The following is a 23558-nucleotide window of genomic DNA, read 5'->3' as shown; positions in this document are numbered from 1 at the left end:
TATCAGATCTGAAAATTCCTATGAGTAAATGAATATATTGAGGAAAGAAATAAAATTTAAAAAATAACACAGAGAAAATGAATTTAAAATTAAGCATCACACATTTAAACTAAGGACAAATTTGAGGGAAATCCAAGTTTTAACAGATTAGACACTAACAGTGCTCTTTCCTATTTAAAATAATTCTCTTTAAAATCTACACCACAATTCAATAATGATAAGCCTTTGTTTTGTTTTAAATTAAAAGATAAAATTATTTAGTAGAGTCTCAATGTTAGCCTAAGACAAACTAAAAATAGTTCTGTTTAAAAGAATTAACAGAATATTAAATTCATTATGATATCTATTTCATCACAAAAACGAATTCATCTCTGAATTCTCCTAAATAATAATTCTAAATGCGTGTGTACATGTGTTTTGTGTGTATGTACATATAATATACAGTATATATAGGCATTTAAATTTTTATAGAATTGCTATTATCTTATTAAAGCAAATTAATGACATTCTATAAACATAATTTATGATGTGCAGAGCATATGTAAAAAGTTTTAAATCTCTGTTGCAGGTACTAATACAGTATTTTTAAAAATTAAATGTTAGCTTGATCATTTAAAATGAGAATAAGTAGGATATTCAGCTCCACCTATATTCCAAATAAAACAGTCATATTTTAACCACATTATACTGTACCCATATTACATATATAACACGTTTATATATTTGAAAACAGGAAAGACTAAAGAGAATAAAATGCTAATACTGATAATTACAAATCTTATTCTCCTACAATGGGTAAAACATATTAATAATTTAGGCATAATATGGATAATAAAATGCTATCAGAATTTAAGCATGGCACACTTTTTAAATATATTAAATAATATAAATATGGTTCATTAAGAAAGTTTGTGTTTACAGAAGCATATATCTCACCAAACAATGGACAGAGATTTCAATGGTCTGAACGAAAAATTCCTAACAATATAATTCTTATTCATGTTTATGTACCTAAACAATGGGAATTTATAAGAAATTTGTAAGGAATAACATTTTCTATTTGTGCAGAAAGCTTAAAATATGTTTTAAGACTGAATTTTCAGGGATATTAAAATTCCAGTTTTATAATAATTCCAAAAAAATATAAAGTAGAACTTACATTCTGCCAGCTTCTGCTTTTCTTCTAAGTTACCATGCTCTGTTGCTGATATTGTGGCAGCGGAGAGATGTAAAAAAAAAAAAGTGGAAATTATTTTTATTATAATACTTTGTATTTTTATATGTGCATAAATAATTATTTATACATGCTATTGAGATTAATAAAATATGCTAAACTTTAAAAAAGGCAGTTGAAAAATGCCATAATTTGGATGTTTTCATTTCATAGAAGATTTCCTAAATTTGTAGTGAAAAGGCTTACAAAGCACAACAGGTGGGCCAATATCCTGAGTTTGCAATCTCATCAGATAGGGAACAGAACTGCAACTGAGCCCAGAACAGAAGCTGCTTCAGTCTGTCATCAGAACCATGAAGTCAGCCTATTAGCCACCAAGCTAAGCACACAGGATGCCCACACAAGCCTCACTTCAACAGAGACCAAAACAGGAAGTAACTCTAGCTAGAAAGACCTTTTGGCCCATCATGAAACTTCTGGGATTAACAGGATTAATCAGATAAAGAAAATTGATCACTCACTCAGAAATGCCTATTTCAGATATCAGGTGAGGATCCGGGAGGCCAGCATCAGTGGGACCCATGCATTAACAATGCCCTCTACTGGGACACTGATAAATAAACGAGAATAGACTGTCCAGTTATCAGTCTAATCAGCAGTAAAATGAAAAATTTCAGGTTCTGCTATAGCATTTTCTCAATATTGCTTTATTTTATATAGAATAGATATCAACCTCAGCATTTTTCTGAAGAACTGGAGTAACCTTTCTTGAAATTCTAGAATTCATCTAAGACTCATAAAAACAGAGTTTTCAAGTCAGTATTTTATAGTTTAGAATACAAAGTTTATAAAAATCACTTTAGTAGAACAGATACTTTACCTGGTGGCTCTTTCTTGTCATAATACTGGTAGATCCCGATGTCTCTATCTGTAGAAAGGAAGAAATGACATTAGATTATGGTAAAAAGTTATGGAGAATAAGAAGCCAACCCATACTGTACAGCAGGGTCAGTAGGGCAGGGAGGAAGGCAGAAACAATCTCTTTATGTTACTGGAAATAAAATACTTCAAAAGTATGTGGACATGGGTTTATCTATTCTAGGGATATTCAGGAACTGGATAGTTTATCAGTCCAGTTAGAAAAGAAATACACAAAACTAGAATGGCAAGAGGAAAGAAGTGGTAAAGAATTGACGCCAAGGAAGACCAACTTTTTTCTCTCACGCTTCCTCTGATATTTTTCACAGGGTGCTACCAAAAGAAACTACCACTAAGCAAGGCGAAATGAAATCAGTGGATAGAATTCTGAGCTGTGGCTTTCTCTTCTCTAATTTAACTCGAGTCTAGTACGGTTATTTGGGAGAAATCTGCAGAAAAGAAAGGTTTAGAAGAAGGTGTGGATAAATTATCTGAAGCTTGTTTAGATTCAAAAAACCTTCCGAACCATTCCAATTCGGATGCTCTGCTGGGGTTACAAAAGCAAAGCTAGGCTTCCAAGATGCTGAGAGTGATTTGACCATGGAATCTGTTCCTGCAGTTGAATTACAGGAGAACAAAATAATTGTGTCCACTTTCTTCCTATCTGTGAATAGTGAAATATTTCTTTCTTTGAAATAACATTTGTTTCCTTCCATGCAAAATAATTCTAGTTACTAACAAAAGGATACAACTATTTCTAAAGAAATGGAAGCAGTGCAGGCTGCCCCCTAGTGACTGACTGCTCCAAACTTTCTCAAACTGAATGATAAAGCTTCCTCAAAAAAGCTATAATTAACTTTTCAAATACAGTTTTTCAAAATAGTCAATCATGCGTACTTACTGAAGCTCTATTTTATTCATCATGCCACTAATTGGGACATATAATTTAAAGAATGCAGTTTATTTCTGTTGGTTATATTGAAGATACCTAATAAGTAGTACCAGGGAAAGGTCATGAGTATGGCTCCTAGGGTACTGATAATATTTTATTTCTTGACCTGAGTGAAGATTTTATGGGTGTGTTCACTTTTTGATAGTTCAAAACATATCTTTATAATCTTTACACTTTTCAATATATATGTAATACTTTTAATAAAAAGATTCTTAAAAAAATCCAAGAACCATATGCATTATGTACACAGGCCATATCCTGTGTAATGAATATGTGTACATAATGAATATTCCATGCATCCAAGTATTACAACTCTAGAATAGAACTATGAGGATAATAAGGGGTCCTGAATTCTATGCACAAGTCTGACCTACTGCATCTGGCCCAGAGTGGGGCTCTTAAAACCGAAGCAGGAATAGAAAGGCATCCACATAAGACCCACCTCCCATGGAATGCCAGAGCCTAAGCTGGATGAGGAAGGTGTCCATAGGGAAAGTCAGCCTGACATAGTATGCCAGAACCCTAGCAGGGTGAGAAGCACATTCACAGGAGCAATGGCCTCGTCTTGGGTGTTAGAGGCCGAATAAAGCGAGGAGGACATCCACATACAGGGGCAGCCCAACATAGTGTGTCAGAACGTACACGGGGTGAGAAGGACATCCATGCAGGGAAGGGAACTGTCACAGAGACAGAAGACTGTCTGCATACAGGGTGATTTTAAGTAAATAAAATAAAGATATGGAAGCGTCAGCTTTCCCAGTGAGAGAGAAGTACAAATATAAAAAGAGAGAACATTAGAATGAACCCTGTGGTGATAGATTAGAATTTGAGGTACTGGTATGAACTCATGGTTTTCGATATATTGAGATACAGAAGTGAATGTGGATGCAAGTATGTGTGTATGCATACATACATACATTCCCTAAGCTCTGGCCACTGAGAGTACCTGGGAGCAGTGATACTCCAAAAGCAATGAGTGCACCTAAAGCACACCTTGGCTTCTAGATACTATTCTCCTCTAAAAGGAACCAAGCTCCTTAGAGAATTGGCTGATTCCAGCACTGAGGAAGGGAAAGTATAATAAGAGCCTGAAAGATTTGTTGTGCCAGAAAGAATGGAAATGCTCAAATATTGACAGGGACATGGCACAAAGACAGAGAAGCCAGCTTGCAAGGGGTCCCACTGGCCTCATCATTAAACATCAAAATGAATAATGGTACTAATGGACTAAAATCATTGACTAAAACAGTACCTGAGCCCACAGGGATAAAATAAATTTAAAATATATTTAAAGTTTAATGAGGAATAAGATATTCACATATTTTCAAGGTATCTCCCTTACAAAATACTAATTAATTCCAAAGAAGAAAGTAACTTTGCAGTGGAGAAGCCTAGCAGACATCACCTTAACCAAGTGATCATGAACGTCATCAATAAAGACACGAATTGAAATTGTGCACTGCCTGTTAGGATGCATTGAGAATACAGCATCACTTCTGGAATATTCCCACCAGATATGCATAATTTGAACCTACTTATGAGGAAACTTCAATGATCTAAATTTAGGGACATACTACAAAATGAGTGGTAAAAAAATCTTCAAAAGTGTTAAAGTCACAAAAGTTAAAAAATAAATTTAAAAAAATTAAAAGGATGAAAGATTTGTTCCAGAATTAAAGAGCATAAAGAGACATGATAACTAAATGTAACATGTCTTTTTTTCTTTCTTTTTTTTTTTTTTAGGTAAGAAGTGGATTTATTTAGAGAGAAACACACTCCACAGACAGTGTGGGCCATCTCAGAAGGTGAGAAAGGCACCAGGGTATGGGGTTGTCAGTTTTTATAGGGGTGGGTAATCTCATAGGCTAATGAGTGGGAGGCTTATTGCAGCTATTTCAGGAAGGGGTGGGGATTTCCAGGAATTGGGCCACCACCCACTTTTTTGATCCTTATGGTTGATCTTGGAACTGTCATGACACCTGTGGGCGTGTCATCTAGCATGCTGATGTGTTACAGTGAGGTATACCGAGGCTTAAGGTCTAGTGGAAGTTGACTTGTCCACCATCTTGGACCCATTTGGTTCTAATCAGTTTATGTCATGTCCTCGGGCTATGTCATTCTTTCAAAGGTTGTGCCCTGCCTCCTTCCCTCCTGTTTCATTCCCCCCTCAGATATTTTACTCCCATATTCTTATGAGAGCAGAAGGGCAATCGTCCGTCTTCTGTAACTGCTTCAGAGCTGAGTGAGGGGTGTCGACCCTGCCTGTCAGGGAGTAAAAATCTCTGGATGCCTGGTCTAGGGGCCCCAGAGGCAGGACAGCTCTTTGTTTTAAGTCAGTATGGGCTAAAATCCTCGCATAGCCATCATATTGGTGTGGAACTGTTGTAACTGCTTCCATAGCCTTTCTATGAATCTGATGATGAAGCACTTTTTTTAACAGCATCAGAGTACAAAAATATCTATAAATGACAAAAGACTTAAAAGCCATGGTTAAACATCTGATTATAGTGTAATCAATAAAGAAACTTGGTTATAATAACCAGAATTCCAAATGATTACATTTAACTAAACATACCAAATAATCCTAGTTAAATATTTCTCTTTAAGATACCTCAGGGGACCTCTAAAGTACCCCAAAGTTAGCTGGAAATCAAAAGAAACAAAAGTATTTGGGAAGTTTGTCAAAAAGTTTTAAAACACTTGGTCAAATTAGATCACAGGTCACTGTGAGACAATACTTATTCCTTAACCAAAGTTACAAAAGATCTCAAGAGCAAATACAAGTCACTTAAAGGCAAAGAAACTCACAATCTGTTGTCAAAAGCAGAATTTCAAGAATACTTTGGAGGGAGAAACCAAACCCAGTCTTGTTCTAGCCCATTCCTAACAAAATCCATTTACCCATCTAAATTCAATCCAGTCTTAGAAAATCCTGATCACACATAACTCTTTTCAGTATTTTTCATTCTTCACACCTTCTTTTACTAAAAAAACCCCAAGTAATTCTGAACGAGAACCATTTGCTATAAAAAATGACACTGGAGGAACAATTGGTGAAACTCTGAGTATTAGATGGTAGTACTATTATCATTGCTAATTTCTTGATTCTGATGGTTATATAGATGATGTGGGACAACACATTTTCCATAGGAAATACACACTAAAGTATTTGGGGGTGGTGAGGCATCAGATCTGAAACTTACTCTAAAATGGTTCAAGAAAAAAAATTCTCTGTACTAACAAGTTTTCTGTAAAAGTTTGTGATTACTTCAAATTAGAATAGCATTCATCAAAAAGACAAGAAATAACAAGTGTTGGCGAGGATGTGGGGAATAGGGAACTCTTCAGCACTGCTGGTGGGAACGCAAATTGGTGCACTCACTATGGAAAACAGTATGGAGGTTTCTCAAAAATAGAACTATCATGTGATGCAGCAACTTCACCTCTGGGTATTTATCCAAAGAACATGAAAACACTAATTCAAAACGATATAGGTACCATTATATCATGTTCATTGCAGAATTATCTACAATAGCCAAGATCTAAGTGTCCATCGATGGATGAATGGATAAAGAAGACGTGGTATATATATACAATGTAATACTACTAAGCCATCAGAAGAATGAAATCCTACCATTTGTGACATCTTGAATGGACCTTGAGGGCATTATGCTAAGTGAAATAAGTCAGAGAAAGACAAATGCCATATGACTTCACTTATATGCAGAATCTTAAAAACAAACAAACAAAACACAAGCTCACAGATACAGGGAACAGATTGGTTGTCAGAGTCAGGAGGGTGAAGGGGGTCAAAAGGTACAAACTTCCAGTTATAAAATAAACAAGTCATGGGGATATCATGTACAGCATGGAGACTATAGTTAATAATAATGTATTGCATATTTGAAAGTTGCTAAGACAGTAAATATTAAAAGTTCCTATCGCAAGAAAAAACTTTTGTAACCATGTATGGTGATGGATGTTAACTAGACTTATCAAATCGTCATGCTGTACACCAGAAACTACTATAATAAGTCAATTATACCTCAATTCAAAAAATACTTTAGGGGCTTCCCTGGTGGTGCACTGGTTGAGAGTCCGCCTGCCGATGCAGAGGACGCAGGCTCGTGCCCCGGTCCGGGAGGATCCCACATGCCACGGAGCGGCTGGGCCCGTGAGCCATGGCCGCTGAGCCTGCGCGTCCGGAGCCTGTGCTCCGCAACGGGAGAGGCCACAGCAGTGAGAGGCACGCGTACCGCAAAAAAAAAAAAAAACAACTTTAAATGTCAAGCATAATGAGAGCATGTAAGAGGGTTACTAACTTAGTCTAAATGGCAGGGAAGGCTTCTCTAGGTGACTTACTAAAGCTGTGCCCTGAAGAAGAAGTATGACTGCACACGGGTTCAAAGAGAAGAATGCCCCCAGCAGGGAGAATAGATAGCTCTGCTGAAGATCCAGTTGGGGCAGAAGATCTTACTGCCCCTTGGGGCCTTTGTGCACTACTGTCTTTGGTCAGAGCATTCATTTCCTTTTTTCTATCATATTTATACATATTTCAATATAATTTGGTTTCTTGATTATAAAAGTAATGTGTTCACTGTATAAAATTGAGAAAATAAGGAAAGAACAAAAAAGTTTAATTTCCGGTATTTCCACTCTTCGGAGACAGCTATTAATAACATTTTGTTGTCTCTCAGAGTTTTTCTCTGAATGTGTATTACTAAATAAAAGTCTTATGCTGAAAATGATGTTTAACATTTTTGGTTTTAAATTGTTTTAATTACTGGATAAATATAAAAGATTATATGTAATGTTTAAAAACAAAACACAAGAATATATGTAAAATTAAAAACATACACAAATCTGAAAAAAAGAACTTTTATTATATAAGTTCCAGGTGTACAGCATTAAAATTCGACATCTTACACACTACAAAGTGATCACCACCACAAGTCTAGTTACCATACATCACCATACAGTTGCCCCTTTCAGCCATTTCACCCAACCCCTAATCCCCTTCCTCTCTGGTAACCACTAATCTGATCTCTGTATCTATGAGTTTGCTATGGTTTTATTTTGTTTATTCCTTTGTTAATGTTTTTTAGATTCCACATAGGAGTAAAAATTACAGGGTATTTGTCTTTTTCCATCTGATTTATTTCATTGAACAAAATACCTTCAAGGTTCATCCATGTTGCTGCACAGGGCAAGATTTCATTCTTTTTTAGGGTATTATTCCATTGTATAAATATAACACATCATCTATATGCATTCATCCATCAATGGACACTCAGGTTGTTTCCATGTCTTGGCTATGGTAAATAATGCTGCAATGAACATGGGGGTGCATATATCTTTTCAAATTACTGTTCTCATGTTCTTTGGATAAATACCCAGAAGTGGAATAGTTGGGTCATATGGTAGCTCTACTCTTAATTTTTTGAGGAATCTCCATATTGTTTTCCATAGTGGCTATACAAATTTATAGTTCCAACAACAGTATGTAAGGTTCCCTTTTCTCTGCAGCCTCTCCAATAAATGTTACTTCTTGTTTTTTTGATAATAGCCATTTTAACAGGTGTGAGGTGGTATCTCATTGTGGTTTTGATTTGCATTTCCCTATTATTAGTGATGTTGAACATCTTTTCATGTGCCTGTTGGCCATCTGTATGTCTTCTTTGGAAAAATGTCTATTCTGATCCTCTGCCCATTTTTAATCAGTTTTTGTTGTTGTTGTTGTTATTGAGTTTATATGTTGGACTTATCAGATATATGATTGGCAAATGTCTCCTCCATTTTGTTGGTGGATTCCCTTGCTGTGCAGGAGCTTTCTAGTTTGATGTAGTCCCAGTTGTTTATTTTTACTTTTGTTGCCTTTGCTTTTGATGTCAAAAATCATCTCCAAATTGACATCAAGGAGCCTACCACCTATGTTTTTTTCTAGGAATTTTAAGATATCGGGTCTTACATTCAGGTCTTTAATCCATCTTCAGTTAATTTTTCTGTATGGTATAAGATAGAGGTCTAGTTTCATTCTTTTCCATGTGGCTATCCAGTTTTCCCAACACAATTTATTGAAGAGACTATCCTTTCTCCACTCTATGTTCTTTGCTCCTTTGTCATAAGTTAAATGTCCATTTATGTGTGGGTTTATTTCTGGTCTCTCAATTTTGTTCCATTGATATGTGTCCCTGTTTTTGCGCCAGTACCATACCGTTTTGCTTACCACAGCTTTGTAGTATAGTTTGAAATCAGGAAGTGTAGTACCTCCAGCTTTGTTACTGTTTCTTAAAATTGTTTTGATTACTAGGGATCTTTTGTGGTTCCATACAAAATTCAGAATTATTTGTTCTAGTTTTGCAAAATGTGCCATTGGAATTTTGGTAAGGATTACATTGAATCTATATAGGCATAACTCTTTTACTGCACTTCACTTTATTGTGCTTCGCAGACACTGCTTTTTTGCAAACTGAAGGTTTGTGGCAGCCCTGCACTGAGCAAGTCGACAGGCACCATTTTCCAATAGCATTTGCTTAATTCATGTCTCTGTCACATTTTGGTAATTCTTGCAATATTTCAAACATTTTCATTACTATTATTTTTTTATGGTGATCTGTGATAAGTGATCTTTGATGTTACTACTGTAATTGTTTTGGGGCACCATGAACCGCACCTATATAAGAAGGCTAACTTAAGTGATAAATGTCGTGTGTGTTTTGACTGCTCCACTGACAGGCTGTTCTCCCATCTCTCTCCCTCTCTTCATGCCTTCCTATTCCCTAAGACACAACAATATTGAAATTAGGCTAGTTGATAATCCTACAGTGGCCTCTAAGTGTTCAAGTAAAAGGAAGAGTTGCATGTCCCTCACTTTAAATCAAAAGTTAGAAATAATTGGCTTTCCTGGTGGCACAGTGGTTAAGAATCTGCCTGCCAATGCAGGGGACATGGGTTCGAGCCCTGGTCTGGGAAGATCCCACATGCCGCGGAGCTACTAAGCCCATGCACCACAACTACTAAGCCTGTGCTCTAGAGCCCATGAGCCACAACTACTGAAGCCCACACACCTAGAGCCCATGCTCCACAAGAAGAGAAGCCACCGCAATGAGAAGCCACTGCTCGCCACAACTAGAGAAAGCCCATGCTCAGCAACAAAGACCCAATGCAGCCAAAAATAAATAAAAAAAAAATTTAATTTAATTTAACTTTAAAAAAAGAAATGATTAAGCTTATTGAGGAAGGCATGTTGAAAGTCAAGATAGGCTGAGAGCTAGGCCTCCTGAGCCAAACAGTTAGCTAAGTTGTGACTGCAAAGGAAAAGTTCTTAAAGGAAATTAAAAGTGCTACTCCACTGAACACACAAATAATAAGAAAATGAAACAACTTTATTGCTGATATAGAGAAAGTTTTGGTGGCCTGGATAGATCAGCCACAACATTCCCTAAGCTAAACCCTAATGCAATACAAGGACCTAACTCTTTTCAATTTTATGAAGACTGAGAGAGGTGAGGAAGCTGCAGAAGAAATGTTTAAAGCTAGCAGAGGTTGGTTCATGAGGTTTAAGGCAAGAAACCGTGTCCAGAACATAAAGGTACAAGGTGAAGCAGCAAGTGCAGATGTAGAACCTACAGCAAGTTATCTGGAAGACCTAGCTAAGATAAAATTAATGAAGCTGGCTACACTAAACAATAACTCTTCAATGTAGACAAACAACCTTCTATTGAAAGAAGGTGCCATCTAGGAATTACATAGCTAGAGAGGAAAAGTCAATGACTGTTTTCAAAGCTTCAACAGACAGGATGACTTTCTTGTTAGGGGCTAATACAGCTGCCAACTTGAAGTAAAAGCCAATGCTCAGCAATCCTAGGGACCTTAAGATTCTGCTAAATCTACTCTATCTGTGCCCTATAAATGGAACCACAAAGCCTGGATGACAGCACATCTGTTTACAACATGATTTAATGAATAATTTAAGCCCACCCTTGAGACCTACAGCTCAGAAACAAAGATTTCTTTCAAGATATTACTACTCATTGACAATGCACCTGGTCACCCAAGAACTCTGATGGAGATGTACAATGAGATTAATGTTGTTTTTATGCCTGCTAGCACAAGCACAACATCCATTCTGCAGCCCATAGATCAAGGAGTAATTTTGACATTCGAGTCTTATGGTTTAAGAAAAACAATTCTTAAGGCTATAGCTGCCACAGACAGTGATTCCTTCGATGGATCTGGGCAAATTCAATTGAAAACCTTCTAGGAATTCCCTGGTGGTCCAGTGGTTAGGACTCAGTGCTTTCACAGCTGGGGCCCGGGTTCAATCCCTGGTCAGAGAACTAAGATCCTGCAAGCCATGTGGCATGGCCAAAAAAAAAAGGATAAGAAAAGAAAACCTGGAAAGGATTCTCCATTCTAGGTGCCAATAAGAACATTCATGATTCATGGGAAAAAGTCAAAATAGCAACATTAACAGGAGTTTGGAAGAAGTTGTTTCCAACCCTCATGGATAACTTTGAGGGGCTGAAGACTTCAGTGGAGGTAGTAACTGCAGATGTGGGGAAAACAGCAAAAGAACTAGAATTAGAAGTGGAGCCTGAATATAGGACTGAATTTTGTTGCAATCTCATGAGAAAACTTTAACACTTAAGGAGCTGCTTCTTATGAATGATCAAAGAAAGTTGTTTCTTGAGATGAAATAAGTCTACTCCTGGTATAAATGCTATGAAGATTACTGAAATGACAACAAGGGATTTAGAATATTATGTAAACTTAGTTGATAAGGCAGCAGCAGGATTCTAGAGGATTGACTACAATTTTGAAAGAAGTTTTACTCTGGGTAAAATGCTATCAAACAGCACTACATGCTACAGAGAAATCATGTGTGAAAGGAAGAGTCCATCAATGTGGCAAACTTCACTGGTGTCTTATTTTAAGAAATTGCCACAGGCACCCCAACCTTCAGCAACCACCACCCATCAACACTGAGGCAAAACCCTCCACCAGCAAATAGATTACAACTTGCTCATACGATATTTAGCATTTTTTAGCAATAAAATATTTTTTAATTAAGGAATGTACAATGTTTTAAAGACATAATGCTACTGTACACTTAATAGATGACAGTACAGTGTAAACATAACTTTTAGATGCACTGGGAAACCAAAACATTTGTGACTCACTTTGAGATATCTGCTTTTTGGAGTGGTCTAGAACTGAACCCACAATGTCTCTAAGGTATGCCTGTAGACAGCTTTGGGTAGAATGGACATTTTAACAATATTAATGCTTCCAGTCCATGAACATGGAACATTATTTCCATTTATTTATATATTTTTCAATTTCTCACATCAGCGTCTTGTACTTTTCAGTGTATAGGTCTTTCGACTCCTTGGTTACATTTATTCCTAGGTATTATATTCTTTTTGATGCAATTGTAAATGGGATTGTTTTATTTCTCTGATAGCTTGTTATTAGTGCATAGATATGCCACAGACTCCTGTACATTGATTTTGTATACAGCAACTTAACTAAATTCATTTATTAGTTATACCATTTTTTTGGCAGAGTCTTTGGGGTTATCTCTATATAGTATCATGTCATCTGCAAATAGTGAGTTTTATTTCTTCCTTTCTGATCTGAATACCTATTTTCTCCTCACCTAACTGCTATGGCTAGGATTTCCAATATTATGTTGAATAAAAGTGGTGAGAATAGACATCTTTGTCTTATTCCTGATTTTAAGGGAAAAGATTTCAGCTTTTCACCACTGATGTTAGCTTGGGTTTGTCATATATGGCCTTTATTATGTTGAGGTAAATTCTGCTTTACCAACTTTGCTGTAAGTTTTTAGCATAGATGGATGTTGAATTTTGTCAAATATTTTTTCTGCATCTATTGAGATAATTGTATGATTTTTATCCTTCATTTTGTTAATATGATATATCATGTTGATTGCTTTGTGGGTGATAAAACATTTTTGTATCCCTGAATCCTACTTGATCATGGTGCACAGTCCTTTTAATGTATCGTTGGATTTGGTTTACCAATATTCTGCTGAGGATTTTTACATGTATGTTCATCAAGAATTGGCCTGTAATTTTCTTTTTTTGTGTGGTGTCCTTGCCTGGTTTTGGTAGTATAAAATGTTTGGAATGTTTCCCTCCTCTTCAACCTTTTGGAATAGTTTGAGAAGAACAGGTATTAAATCTCTGTTTTGTAAAAATTCACCAGAAAAGCTATCTCGTCCTCTATTTTTGTTTGTTGGGAAGCTTTTGATTACTGTTTCAATGTCCTTACTAGTAATCAGTATATACAGATTTTCTATTTCTTCATGATTCAGTCTGTAAAGATTGTATCTTTCTAGGAATTTATCTTCTATGTTGTCCAAGTTGTTGGTGTGTAACTGTTCACAATAGTCTCTTATGATCCTTTGCATTTCTGTGGTATCAGCTGTAACTTTTCTTTCATTTCTGAATTTATTTGAGTCCTCTCTCTTTTCTCCTTGGTTATTCTAGCTTAAGGGTTTGTTGGTTTTGTTTATCTTTTCAAAGAACCGGCTCTTTCTTTCACTTATCTATTCATTTTTTTTTTTTTTTAGTCTCTATTTCATTTATTCCTGCTCTGATCTTCATTATTCCTTCCTTCTACTAATTGGGGCTTCATTTGTTCTTCTCTTTCTAGCTCCTTTAGGTGTAAACTTAGATTGTTTATTTGGGATTTCTCTTGCTTTTTGAAGTAGGCCTATAGTGCTATGACCTTCCCTCTTAGAACTCCTTTTGCTGCATGACATAGATTTTGATATGACATATTTCTGTTTTCGTTTGTATCTAGGTATTGTTTGATTTCTTTGATGACCCACTGGTTGCTCAGTAGCATGCTATTTAATATACACCTTTTTGTGGTTTTTTCCTGGCCTTTTCCTTGTGATTGATATCTAGTTTCATACCACTGTGGCCAAAGAAGATGTTTAATGTGATTTCAATCTTCTTCAATTTACTGAGACTTGTTTTATGACCTAATAGTGCTCTATCCTGGAGAATGTTTCTATGTGTACTTAAGAAAAATGTGTATTCTGCTGATTTTGAATGGAATGTTCTATGTTTATCTATTAAGTCAATCTGGACTAATGTGTCATTTAAGTCCAATGTTTCTGTATCGATTTTCTGTCTGGATGATTTATTTGTTGATGTAAATGGGGTGTTAAAGTCCCCTAGTATTACTGTATTGCTTTCAATTTTTCTCCGTAAGTCTGTTATTATTTGCTTAATATATATTGGTTCTCTGCTGTTGGGTGCAAATACATTTATAAATGTTAATATTTTCTTGCTGGACAGACCCCTTTATCATTATGTAATGCCCTTCTTTGTCTTTTATTACTATCTCTGTTTTAAAGTCTATTTTGTCTGATATGAGTATAGCTAATCCAGCTTTCTTTTCACATCCATTTGCATGGAATATCTTTTTCCATCTCTTCACTTTAAGTCTGTGTGTTTCCTTTCAAGAATTACAAGAGAAGTAATTCTCTTGTAGGTAACCAATAGATGGGTCTTCTTTTTTTATCCATTCAGCCACTTTTGATTGGCAAATTTAGTCCATCTGCATTTAAAGTAATAATTGATAAGTACATAATTATTCCATTTTGTTAAATGTTTTCTGGCTATTTTTGAAGTTCTCTGTTCCTTTTTTCTTCTCTTTCTCTCTTCCCTTGTGCTTTAGTAGTTTACTCTAACATTATATTTAGATTCCTTTCTCATTTTCTTTAGTGTAGTTACTACACTTTTTTCCTTGTAGTTAGTGAGGTTCACATATAACATCCTATTTAAATAGTGGCCTGTTTTAAGTTGGTAACAACTTAAATTTGAACACATTCCAAAGTTTTATCTTTTTATCCCCCCAACATTTTATACTTTCATTGACACACTTTACATCTTTTTATTTTATGCATCTCTTAACTAATTATTGTAATTTTAGTTAATTTTACTTCATTTGTCTTTTAACCTGCATGCTTGCCTTATAAAAGTGATTGATCCACTACCTTTATTATATAGTTACCTTTTCTAGTGAGATTTTTACTTTTGTATATTTTCTTATTATTAATTAGTACCATTTCTTTTCCTTAAAATTAAAGAAGTCCTTTCAACATTTCCTGTAGGGCCAGTAACAGATTCCTTTAGTTTTTGCTTATCTGAAACCCTTCATCTCTCCTTCAATTATGAATGATGACCTCATTAGGTAGAGAAGCCTTGGTTGGAAGTTTTTTCTTGCAGCACTTTGAACATGACATGCCACTCCCTTCTGGCCCGTCAAGTTTCTGCTGAAACTTTCTGCTCATAGCCTTTATGGGGTTTCCCTTGTACAAAATTAGTTGTTTTTTTCTTGCTGCTTTCTGGATTCTCTCTTTACCCTTAACCTCTCCCATTTTAATTATAATGTGTCTTGGTGCGCATCTCTTTGGGTTCATCTTATTCGGAATTCTCTGGGCTTCCTGGACCTGTCTGTTTCCTTTCCCCAAATAGGGAAGTTTTCAGCCACTATTTCTTCAAATAATTTTTCTAGCCCTTGCTCTCTCTCTCCTCCTTCTGGGACCCCTACAGTCCAAATGTTATTCTGCTTGATGTTGTACCAAAGGTCTCTTAAGTTATCTTCACTTTTTTAAATTCGTTTTTCATTTTGTTGCTCTGTGTGGGTGAGTTCCATTGTTCTGTTTTCTAGCCCACTGATTCATTCTTCTACCTCATGCAGTCTGCTGTTGAACCCCTCTAGCATATTCTTTAGTTCAGTTATAACTTCTGTTTATTACTTTCTTATATTTCCTATATCTTTGTTGAAGTTTTCACAGTATTCATCCATTCTTCTCCAGAGCTCAGTGAGCATTTTTATAATCATTACTGTGAGTTCTTTATACACTAGATTGCTTATCTCCATTTTCCTTAGCTCTTCTTCTGAGGTTTTGTCATATTTTTCTGATTGGAATATGTTTCTGTCTCATTTTGCCTAAGTCTCTGTGTTTATTTCTATGTATTAAGTAAATCAGTTATTTCTCCCAGTCCTTTCTAAAGTCCTTTCTATTTCTCCCTCTCCTTTCTAAAAGGTTAGAGGGAAAATTTCAAAATGGTGCTCACCTGCACCAGAACTATGAAGGCAGCCTGAAATTACAAAAATGCTTTGGCCAGTGTCTCTGTCCCCAGGTAGTGTCTCAGTTGGTTCCTGACTCTCTGGCAGATGCTTCAAGATTAGTAAGTGGGTCCCCTTCACCTATGGTCCATGTGCTTCTCAGTATGGTGTTTTTGTGCTGGTTTTCAGGTCAAGTGAGTTCGCATGCACATCCTTTAGGAGTGGGTTTTCTGTTTCCTGTTTGTCGTATATGGCCTTTATTATGTTGAGGTAGGTTCCCTCTATGGCTACTTTCTGGAGAGTTTTTATCATAAATGGGTGTTGAATTCTGTTGAAAACTTTTTCTGCATCTATTGAGATTATCATGTGGTTTTTATCCTTCAATTTGTTAATATGGTGTATCACATTGATTGATTTGCATATGTTGAAGAATCCTTGCATTCCTGGGATAAACCCCACTTGATCATGGTGTATGATCCTTTTAGTGTGCTGTTGGATTCTGTTTGCTAGTATTTTGTTGAGGATTTTTGCATCTATGTTCATCAGTGATATTGGCCATAGTTTTCTTTCTTTGTGACATCTTTGTCTGGTTTTGGTATCAGGATGATGGTGGCCTCGTAGAATGAGTTTGGGCATGTTTCTCCCTCTGCTATATTTTGCAAGAGTTTGAGCAGGATAGGTGTTAGCTCTTCTCTAAATGTTTGACAGAATTCGCCTGTGAAGCCATCTGGTCCTGGGATTCTGTTTGTTCGAAGATTTCTGATCACAGTTTCAATTCCAGTGCTTGTGATTGGTCTGTTTATATTTTCTGTTTGTTCCTGGTTCATTCTTGGAAGGTTGTGCTTTTCTAAGAATTTGTCCATTTCTTCCAGGTTGTCCATTTGATTGGCATAGAGTTGCTTGTAGTAATCTCTCATGATCCTTTGTATTTCTGCAGTGTCAGCTGTTACTTCTCCTTTTTCATTTCTAATTCTGTTGATTTGAGTCTTCTCCCTTTTTTTCTTGATGAGTCTGGCTAATGGTTTATCAATTTTGTTTATCTTCTCAAAGAAACAGCTTTTAGTTTTCTTGATCTTTGCTATCATTTCCTTCATTTCTTTTTATTTCTGACCTGATCTTTATGATTTCCTTCCTTCTGCTATCTTTGGGTCTTTTTTTCTTCTTTCTGTAATTGCTTTAGGTGTAAGGTTAGGTTGTTTGAGATTTTTCTTGTTTCTTGTGGTAGGATTGTATTGCTACAAACTTCCCTCTTAGAACTGCCTTTACTGAGTCCCATAGGTTTTGGGTCGTTGTGATTTCATTGTCATTTGTTTCTAGGTATTTTATGATTTCCTCTTTGATTCCTTCAGTGATCTCTTGGTTATTTAGTAGCGTACTGTTTATCCTCCATGTGTTTGTATTTCTTACAGTTTCTTCCCTGTAATCAATATCTAGTCTCATAGCATTCTGGTCAGAAAAGATACTTGATACGATTTCACTTTTCTTAAATTTACTAAGGCTTGATTTGTGAGCCAAGATACGATCTATCCTGGAGAACGTTCCATGAACACTTGAGAATAAACTGTATTCTGTTGTTTTGGAGGGTAATGTCCTATAAATATCAATTAAGTCTATCTTGTCTAGAGTGTCATTTAAAGCTTGTTTCCTTATTTATTTTCATTCTGCATGATCTGTCCATTGGTGAAAATGGGGTGTTAAAGTCCCCTACTATCATTGTGTTACTGTTGTTTTCCCCTTTTATGGCTGTTAGCATTTGCCTTATGTACTGAGGTGCTCCTATATTGGGTGCATAAATATTTACAACTGTTATATCTTCTTGGATTGATCCTTTGATCATTATGTAGTGTCCTTCTTTGTCTCTTCTAATAGTCTTTATTTCAAAGTCTATCTTGTCTGATACGAGAATTGCTCCTCCAGCTTTCTTTTGATTTCCATTTGCATGGAGTACCTTTTTCCATCCCCTCACTTTCAGTCTGTATGTGGCCCTAGATCTGAAGTGGGTCTCTTGTAGACAGCATATATACATGACTTGTTTTTATACCCATTCAGCCAGTCTGTGTCTTTCGGTTGGAGCATTTAATCCATTTACATTTAAGGTAGTTATCGATATGTATGTTCCTATTACCATTTTCTTAATTGTTTTGCGTTTGTTTTTGTAGGTCTTTTCCTTCTCCTGTGTTTCCTGCCTAGAGAAGTTGCTTTAGCATTTGTTGTAAAGCTGGTTTAGTGGTGCTGAATTCTCTTAACTTTTGCTTGTCTATAAAGCTTTTGATTTCTCTATCAAATCTGAATGAGATCCTTGCTGGGTAATCTTGGTTGTAGATTCTTCCCTGTCATCTCTTTAAATATGTCCTGCCACTGCCTTCTGGCTTGCAGAGTTTCTGCTGAAAGATCACCTGTTAACCTTATGGGGATTCCCTTGTATGTTATTTGTTGTTTTTCCCTTGATGCTTTTAATATTTTTTCTTTGTATTTAATTTTTGATAGTTTGATTAATATGTCTTGACGTGTTTCTCCTTGGATTTATCCTGTATGGGACTCTCTGAGCTTCCTGGACTTGACTATTTCCTTTCACATGTTGGGGAAGTGTTCAACTATAATCTCCTCAAATATTTTCTCAAACACTTTCTTTTTCTCTTCTTCTTCTGGGACCCCTATAATTCGAATGTTGGTGGGTTTACTGTTGTCCCAGAGGTCTCTGAGATTGTCCTCAATTCTTTTCATTCTTTTTTCTTTACTCTACTCTGTGGCAGTTATTTCCACTATTTTATCTTCCAGGTCACTTATCCGTTCTTCTGCCTCAGTTATTCTGCTACTGATTCCTTCAAGAGAATTTTTAATCTCATTTTTTGCATTGTTCATCCTTGTTTGTTTGCTCTTTAGTTCTTCTTGGTCCTTGTTAAATGTTTCTTACATTTTCTCCATTTTATTTCCAATATTTTGGATCATCTTTACTTTCATTACAGTGAATTGTTTTTCATGTAGACTGCCTATTTCCCCTTCATTTGTTTCGTCTGGTGCGTTTCTGCCTTTGTCCTTCATCTGCTGCATATTTCTTTGTCTTCTCGTTTTGTTTAACTTACTTTGTTTAGGGTCTCCTTTTCTCAGACTGCAGGTTCACAGTTCCTGTCGTTTTAGGTGTGTGCCCCCAGTGGGTGAGATTGGTTCAGTGGGTTGTGTAGGCTTCCTGGTGGAGGGGACTGGTGTCTGTGTTCTGGTGGATGAGGCTGGATCATGTCTTTCTGGTGGGCAGGGCCACATCCGGTGGTGTGTTTTGGAGTGTCTGTGAACTTACTATGATTTTAGGCTGCCTCTCTGCTAATGGGTGGGGTTGTGTTCCTGTCTTGCTAGTTGTTTGGCATGGGGCGTCCAGCACTGGAGCTTGCTGGCTGTTGGGTGGAGATGGGTCTTAGTTTTGCAACAGAGATCTCTGGGGGAGCTCTTGCCGATTGATATTACATGGGGCCAGGAGTTCTCTGGTGGTCCAATGTCCTGAACTCAGCTCTCCTACCTCAAGAGGCTCAGGCCTGACACCAGGCCAGAGCACCAAGATCCTGTCAGCCACATGGCTGCTAGTTTTGGAGGGTCTCCTGCAGAGGCGGGGGGCAGCTGTGGCTCACTGCGGGGGCAAGGACACTGGCAGCAGAAGTTCTGGGAAGTACTCCTTGGCATGAGCCCTCCTGAAGTCGGCCATTATCCCCACCAAAATGCCTGCAGGCTCCAGTGCTCTACACCTTTTTAATAGTAATTCGTTTACTCTCATTTTAGAAGAATCGGGGAAGGAAGCAAATGGGTGTTAAGTCCACTTTGTTTCACTGGAAATTCTATCCTTATCCATTTTAAGCAAGCTAAACTTAATGAAATTATAATGACATCATCTGTAATTATATATATGATATAAAGAAATAATGCTTTGCAAGGTAAACCATTTTCTTAGTAATGATGCTAAAGATGTAAATAAATCTGTCCTCCTAAATACAAGAGTTGCTTTAGATACTCAGAAAGGAAAAGATTTTTTTAAAAGATGTTTCCTAATGATATATACTTTATCCTGAAATACTAATAAACATTGTTAAAACACATTTATATTACTCTCTTCCCCCAAAAATGTGAGATTCAAAAAACATGAATAGGGCTTCCCTGGTGGCGCAGTGGTTGAGAACCTGCCTGCCAATGTAGGGGACACGGGTTTGAGCCCTGGTCTGGGAAGATCCCACATGCCGCAGAGCAACTGGGCCCGTGAGCCACAACTACTGAGCCTGCGCGTCTGGAGCCTGTGCTCCACAACAAGAGAGGCTGCAATAGTGAGAGGCCAGTGCACCGCGATGAAGAGTGGCCCCTGCTCGCCGCAACTAGAGAAAGCCCTCGCACAGAAACGAAGACCCAACACAGCTAAAAGTAAATAAATAAATAAACAAATAAATTTATTTATTTTAAAAAAATGAATATAATTGTACCCCTTAGTTGTATGTTTGAAATATTACTTTGTTTGAAATATTACTTTAATATCAAATAGAAATGCATTTACCACTACCAAGCCTGCAAATATTTATGAATATAAATCAGTTATGATGAATAATCCCAGGAAAAAATGGAACATTTGTGTATCTTAAGAGGAAACAGATATTAGGCCAATAAAATTAATGTTCAAAGAAGAAAATGTAACTCAAGTTGAAAAAAAATAAGCAGAGTTAACTAAAAGAAATTACTATACACTAGCCAATTTTTCATTACGTATAAAGAAAATAATCCAATTCCAGCTGGAGAATCTAGGCTCTAACCTTTGCTAGTACTTATTTATATTGTTGTAACTTATATTTTAAAAATATTGAAATTAATCCAGAGCTTATTTACCCCCAATGTGTAAGGTATTCTTCAAAGACCACAGGTGCAGTTCAGTCAAGCAGAAAGACATCTGATGGCAGAAGGAATCTCTGTCCTGTTTAAAAAAATAATTAAGAAGAGGTGCCAATTAATTATCTTCTATTGCCAATAAAACCAAGATCCCTTAGAAATAATAAAAAGAATCACTTGCCGCTACTGATATTTGAGATACGGTTCATTAGAATAAACACACTTTAATGTATCCTTAGCTAACCAACCAGAAATGAACTCTAGAAAAAGGAAAAAAGCACTTCTTTTCCTAGATTTAGTATGTCATCACATTGAGAAATGTAGTAAGAAGAATATATATATTTGGGTTTCCAATAATATACGTTTGATTTCTAATTAGAAATTAGAATTTAGAATTATTTAGCATTATAATTTATAATTATTTAGCATTCAAGCATTTTTTAAAAATATTTTTAAGGAAAAGAAACATCTGTTATGTAGTTAGTAAGTACAAACACATTTTGTGGTCTATCTTTAATATACAAAGCAAATATTTACAACCTCCCACATACTAAAAGGCTAATTAAAGTGGAATTTTCAAGGTAAATGATATATAGTTATTATCATAGGAAACATATTTACTTAGAAGTAAACTGTGTGAAACCACATTAGCATTCAGATTAGTTTGTTAATCTGCAAGTTGTGATAGATCCAGATAGTCTACTCTACCTGCATTAAAAAAAAGAGATAGCAATAATGTACATCTTATATTTTCTCCTAGTTTTAACAGCAGGGGCTAGTGACGGATATTATTAACACTTTATTATTTCCAACAAACTTCTGAATAACAAAAAACGCTTGAAAAATATTTTAAGACATCTTTCATATGGAGGAAAAAGCCCTCAGCTTCTTTAACATTTGGAGTGACTAAAAATATTTTCCCATACTATTCATATGGGTGATAATCCAAAATAATTTTAGACATAACACAAACTTTGTTGGTCCTTCCTTCACCTTTACATTTGACCTCAATGCACTTACAAGAATCAGATGCATGTTCAACTAATGAGACACAGTGTACTAATTATTGAAATGGCAGAGTGAACAATTTCACAGCATAAAAGAAGGGCTCAACCCTGCTTGGAATAGCAGGGCTCTGAGAAAGCTACAGACAAGTTGTAAAATGTCAGTAGGACCTCAGAGAAGCATAGGAATTAAATGATGAACATAGAACGTAAGCAGGACTGGTAGCCCTTCACATTAATGTACTCAGAGTGGTGGTATCCAGACAAAGTGCGATCCACACCCAGCAAAAGTAGACATGGCGGCAGCAATAACGAGCTGATGGAGCAGGTCTAGCAAGTGAGGCAAGTGAGAAGGAAATGGCCAGTGTCCATGAGTAAATGATTCGACTTATTTATGAACACGTGACAACTCCTGCAGGCTCCCCAAAATATGTGTGATTAAGGAGGAGGCTTTGCAGGGTCATGCATTAGCAGGCAGGCAAAAGATAGTCAAATGTGGGTTAATTCATCCTTCTTTTCCTCTGAACTTCAAATATCTGCTAATAAGACCATATAAAGTTAAAAAGAATTAATGGAGTAAATTTTTTAACATTTGTAAAAATCTATAATTACTAGATGGACATGGTGGGAGGGGACCAAATCAATAACCTCTTTAGTCCTCAAAATGTCTTGCCATCTTTCACACTCTGCAGGTTTTTGAAAGACGCAGCCCTCTGAAGGCCTTGCATCTTACTCAAGAATGCCACCAGTTAAAAACAATGCTGTAATTTCCTTGTTTGAAAAATCTGCCTGAAGGAAGCAGTCAAGACTGAGCTCGTATTATTCAAATATTGTATTAATGCATAAATAGTTGTTTTGAAGGAGGAAAGAAAAGAATTTCAGTAGAATTCTGGATTCTGCATTTTGGGAGGGGGCGTGGGCAGGGATTAAAAAGGTAGTGAAATAGAGAGTACCTACCAAAGTGGAGAAAAATATTGCCCCACTCAGTGCCCTTGTGCATTTCTCTGGGGATAAAACCCAATACACATGACTTAGAACTAGGCCAAAACTAGTTACACAGGGCAAAAATGAATAAAAGAATGAATGACTAAAAAATACAGCAAATTTTAATATTGAATAGGAAAAATAATTAGCCAAATGAAAAGAACAGCAGAAGGGAAAACCTAAACAAAAAATTGCCCTTAATTTAATTTTCATTTAAAATATCTTTTTAACTTTTTCAATTTTCTGTTTAATTTTATAAGGCAGTTGATGACAGTCTCAGATGTGTCAGAAGGCCATTCTAAGTCCAAATGTCCAGTCTCTGTGAAAAAATAAGGAGCATGATTTAAACTGAGCTTGATGTAAATCTTGATTGTTCTCGTGTAGGGGGGAGAATCTATGATAGCCCAAATTTTGAGCACAGAGAAATGGGAGGATCTTAGCCTTTCTCACTTTCTAGTTACACCCTCGAAAGCTCTGAAGTCTTCCTTCCAAAACAGATTACATTATAATAAATATTTATTTGCCTTAAGATTAATTGTTACCATATAGGTAAATT

The 23558-nt window shown here is 36.2% G+C and overlaps 1 protein-coding gene across 4 annotated transcripts in view; it reads right to left on the bottom strand.

The window, feature by feature from the left end:
* The window catches only part of WDPCP (WD repeat containing planar cell polarity effector), a 392633-nt gene that overhangs the window by 283365 nt on the left and 85710 nt on the right, over positions 1 to 23558 (bottom strand). For all 4 annotated transcript variants that reach the window (XM_029231558.1, XM_029231559.1, XM_029231560.1 and 1 more), the window contains exons 2-4: positions 21015 to 21099; positions 2055 to 2102; positions 1160 to 1204 (exon numbers count right to left, since the gene is read on the bottom strand). In XM_029231558.1, the coding sequence (XP_029087391.1) occupies positions 1160 to 1204; positions 2055 to 2102; positions 21015 to 21075 (154 nt within the window). In that variant the 5' untranslated portion in view covers positions 21076 to 21099. The remainder of the gene's footprint in view (positions 1 to 1159; positions 1205 to 2054; positions 2103 to 21014; positions 21100 to 23558) is intronic.

The sequence above is a fragment of the Monodon monoceros genome, unplaced genomic scaffold (assembly GCF_005190385.1).
Source record: "Monodon monoceros isolate NGI ecotype Baffin Bay Population unplaced genomic scaffold, NGI_Narwhal_1 Super_Scaffold_19, whole genome shotgun sequence".
NCBI classification, from domain to species: domain Eukaryota; kingdom Metazoa; phylum Chordata; class Mammalia; order Artiodactyla; family Monodontidae; genus Monodon; species Monodon monoceros.
Note: the sequence above shows the minus strand (reverse complement) of the source record. Positions and strands in the feature narration are given on the sequence as shown.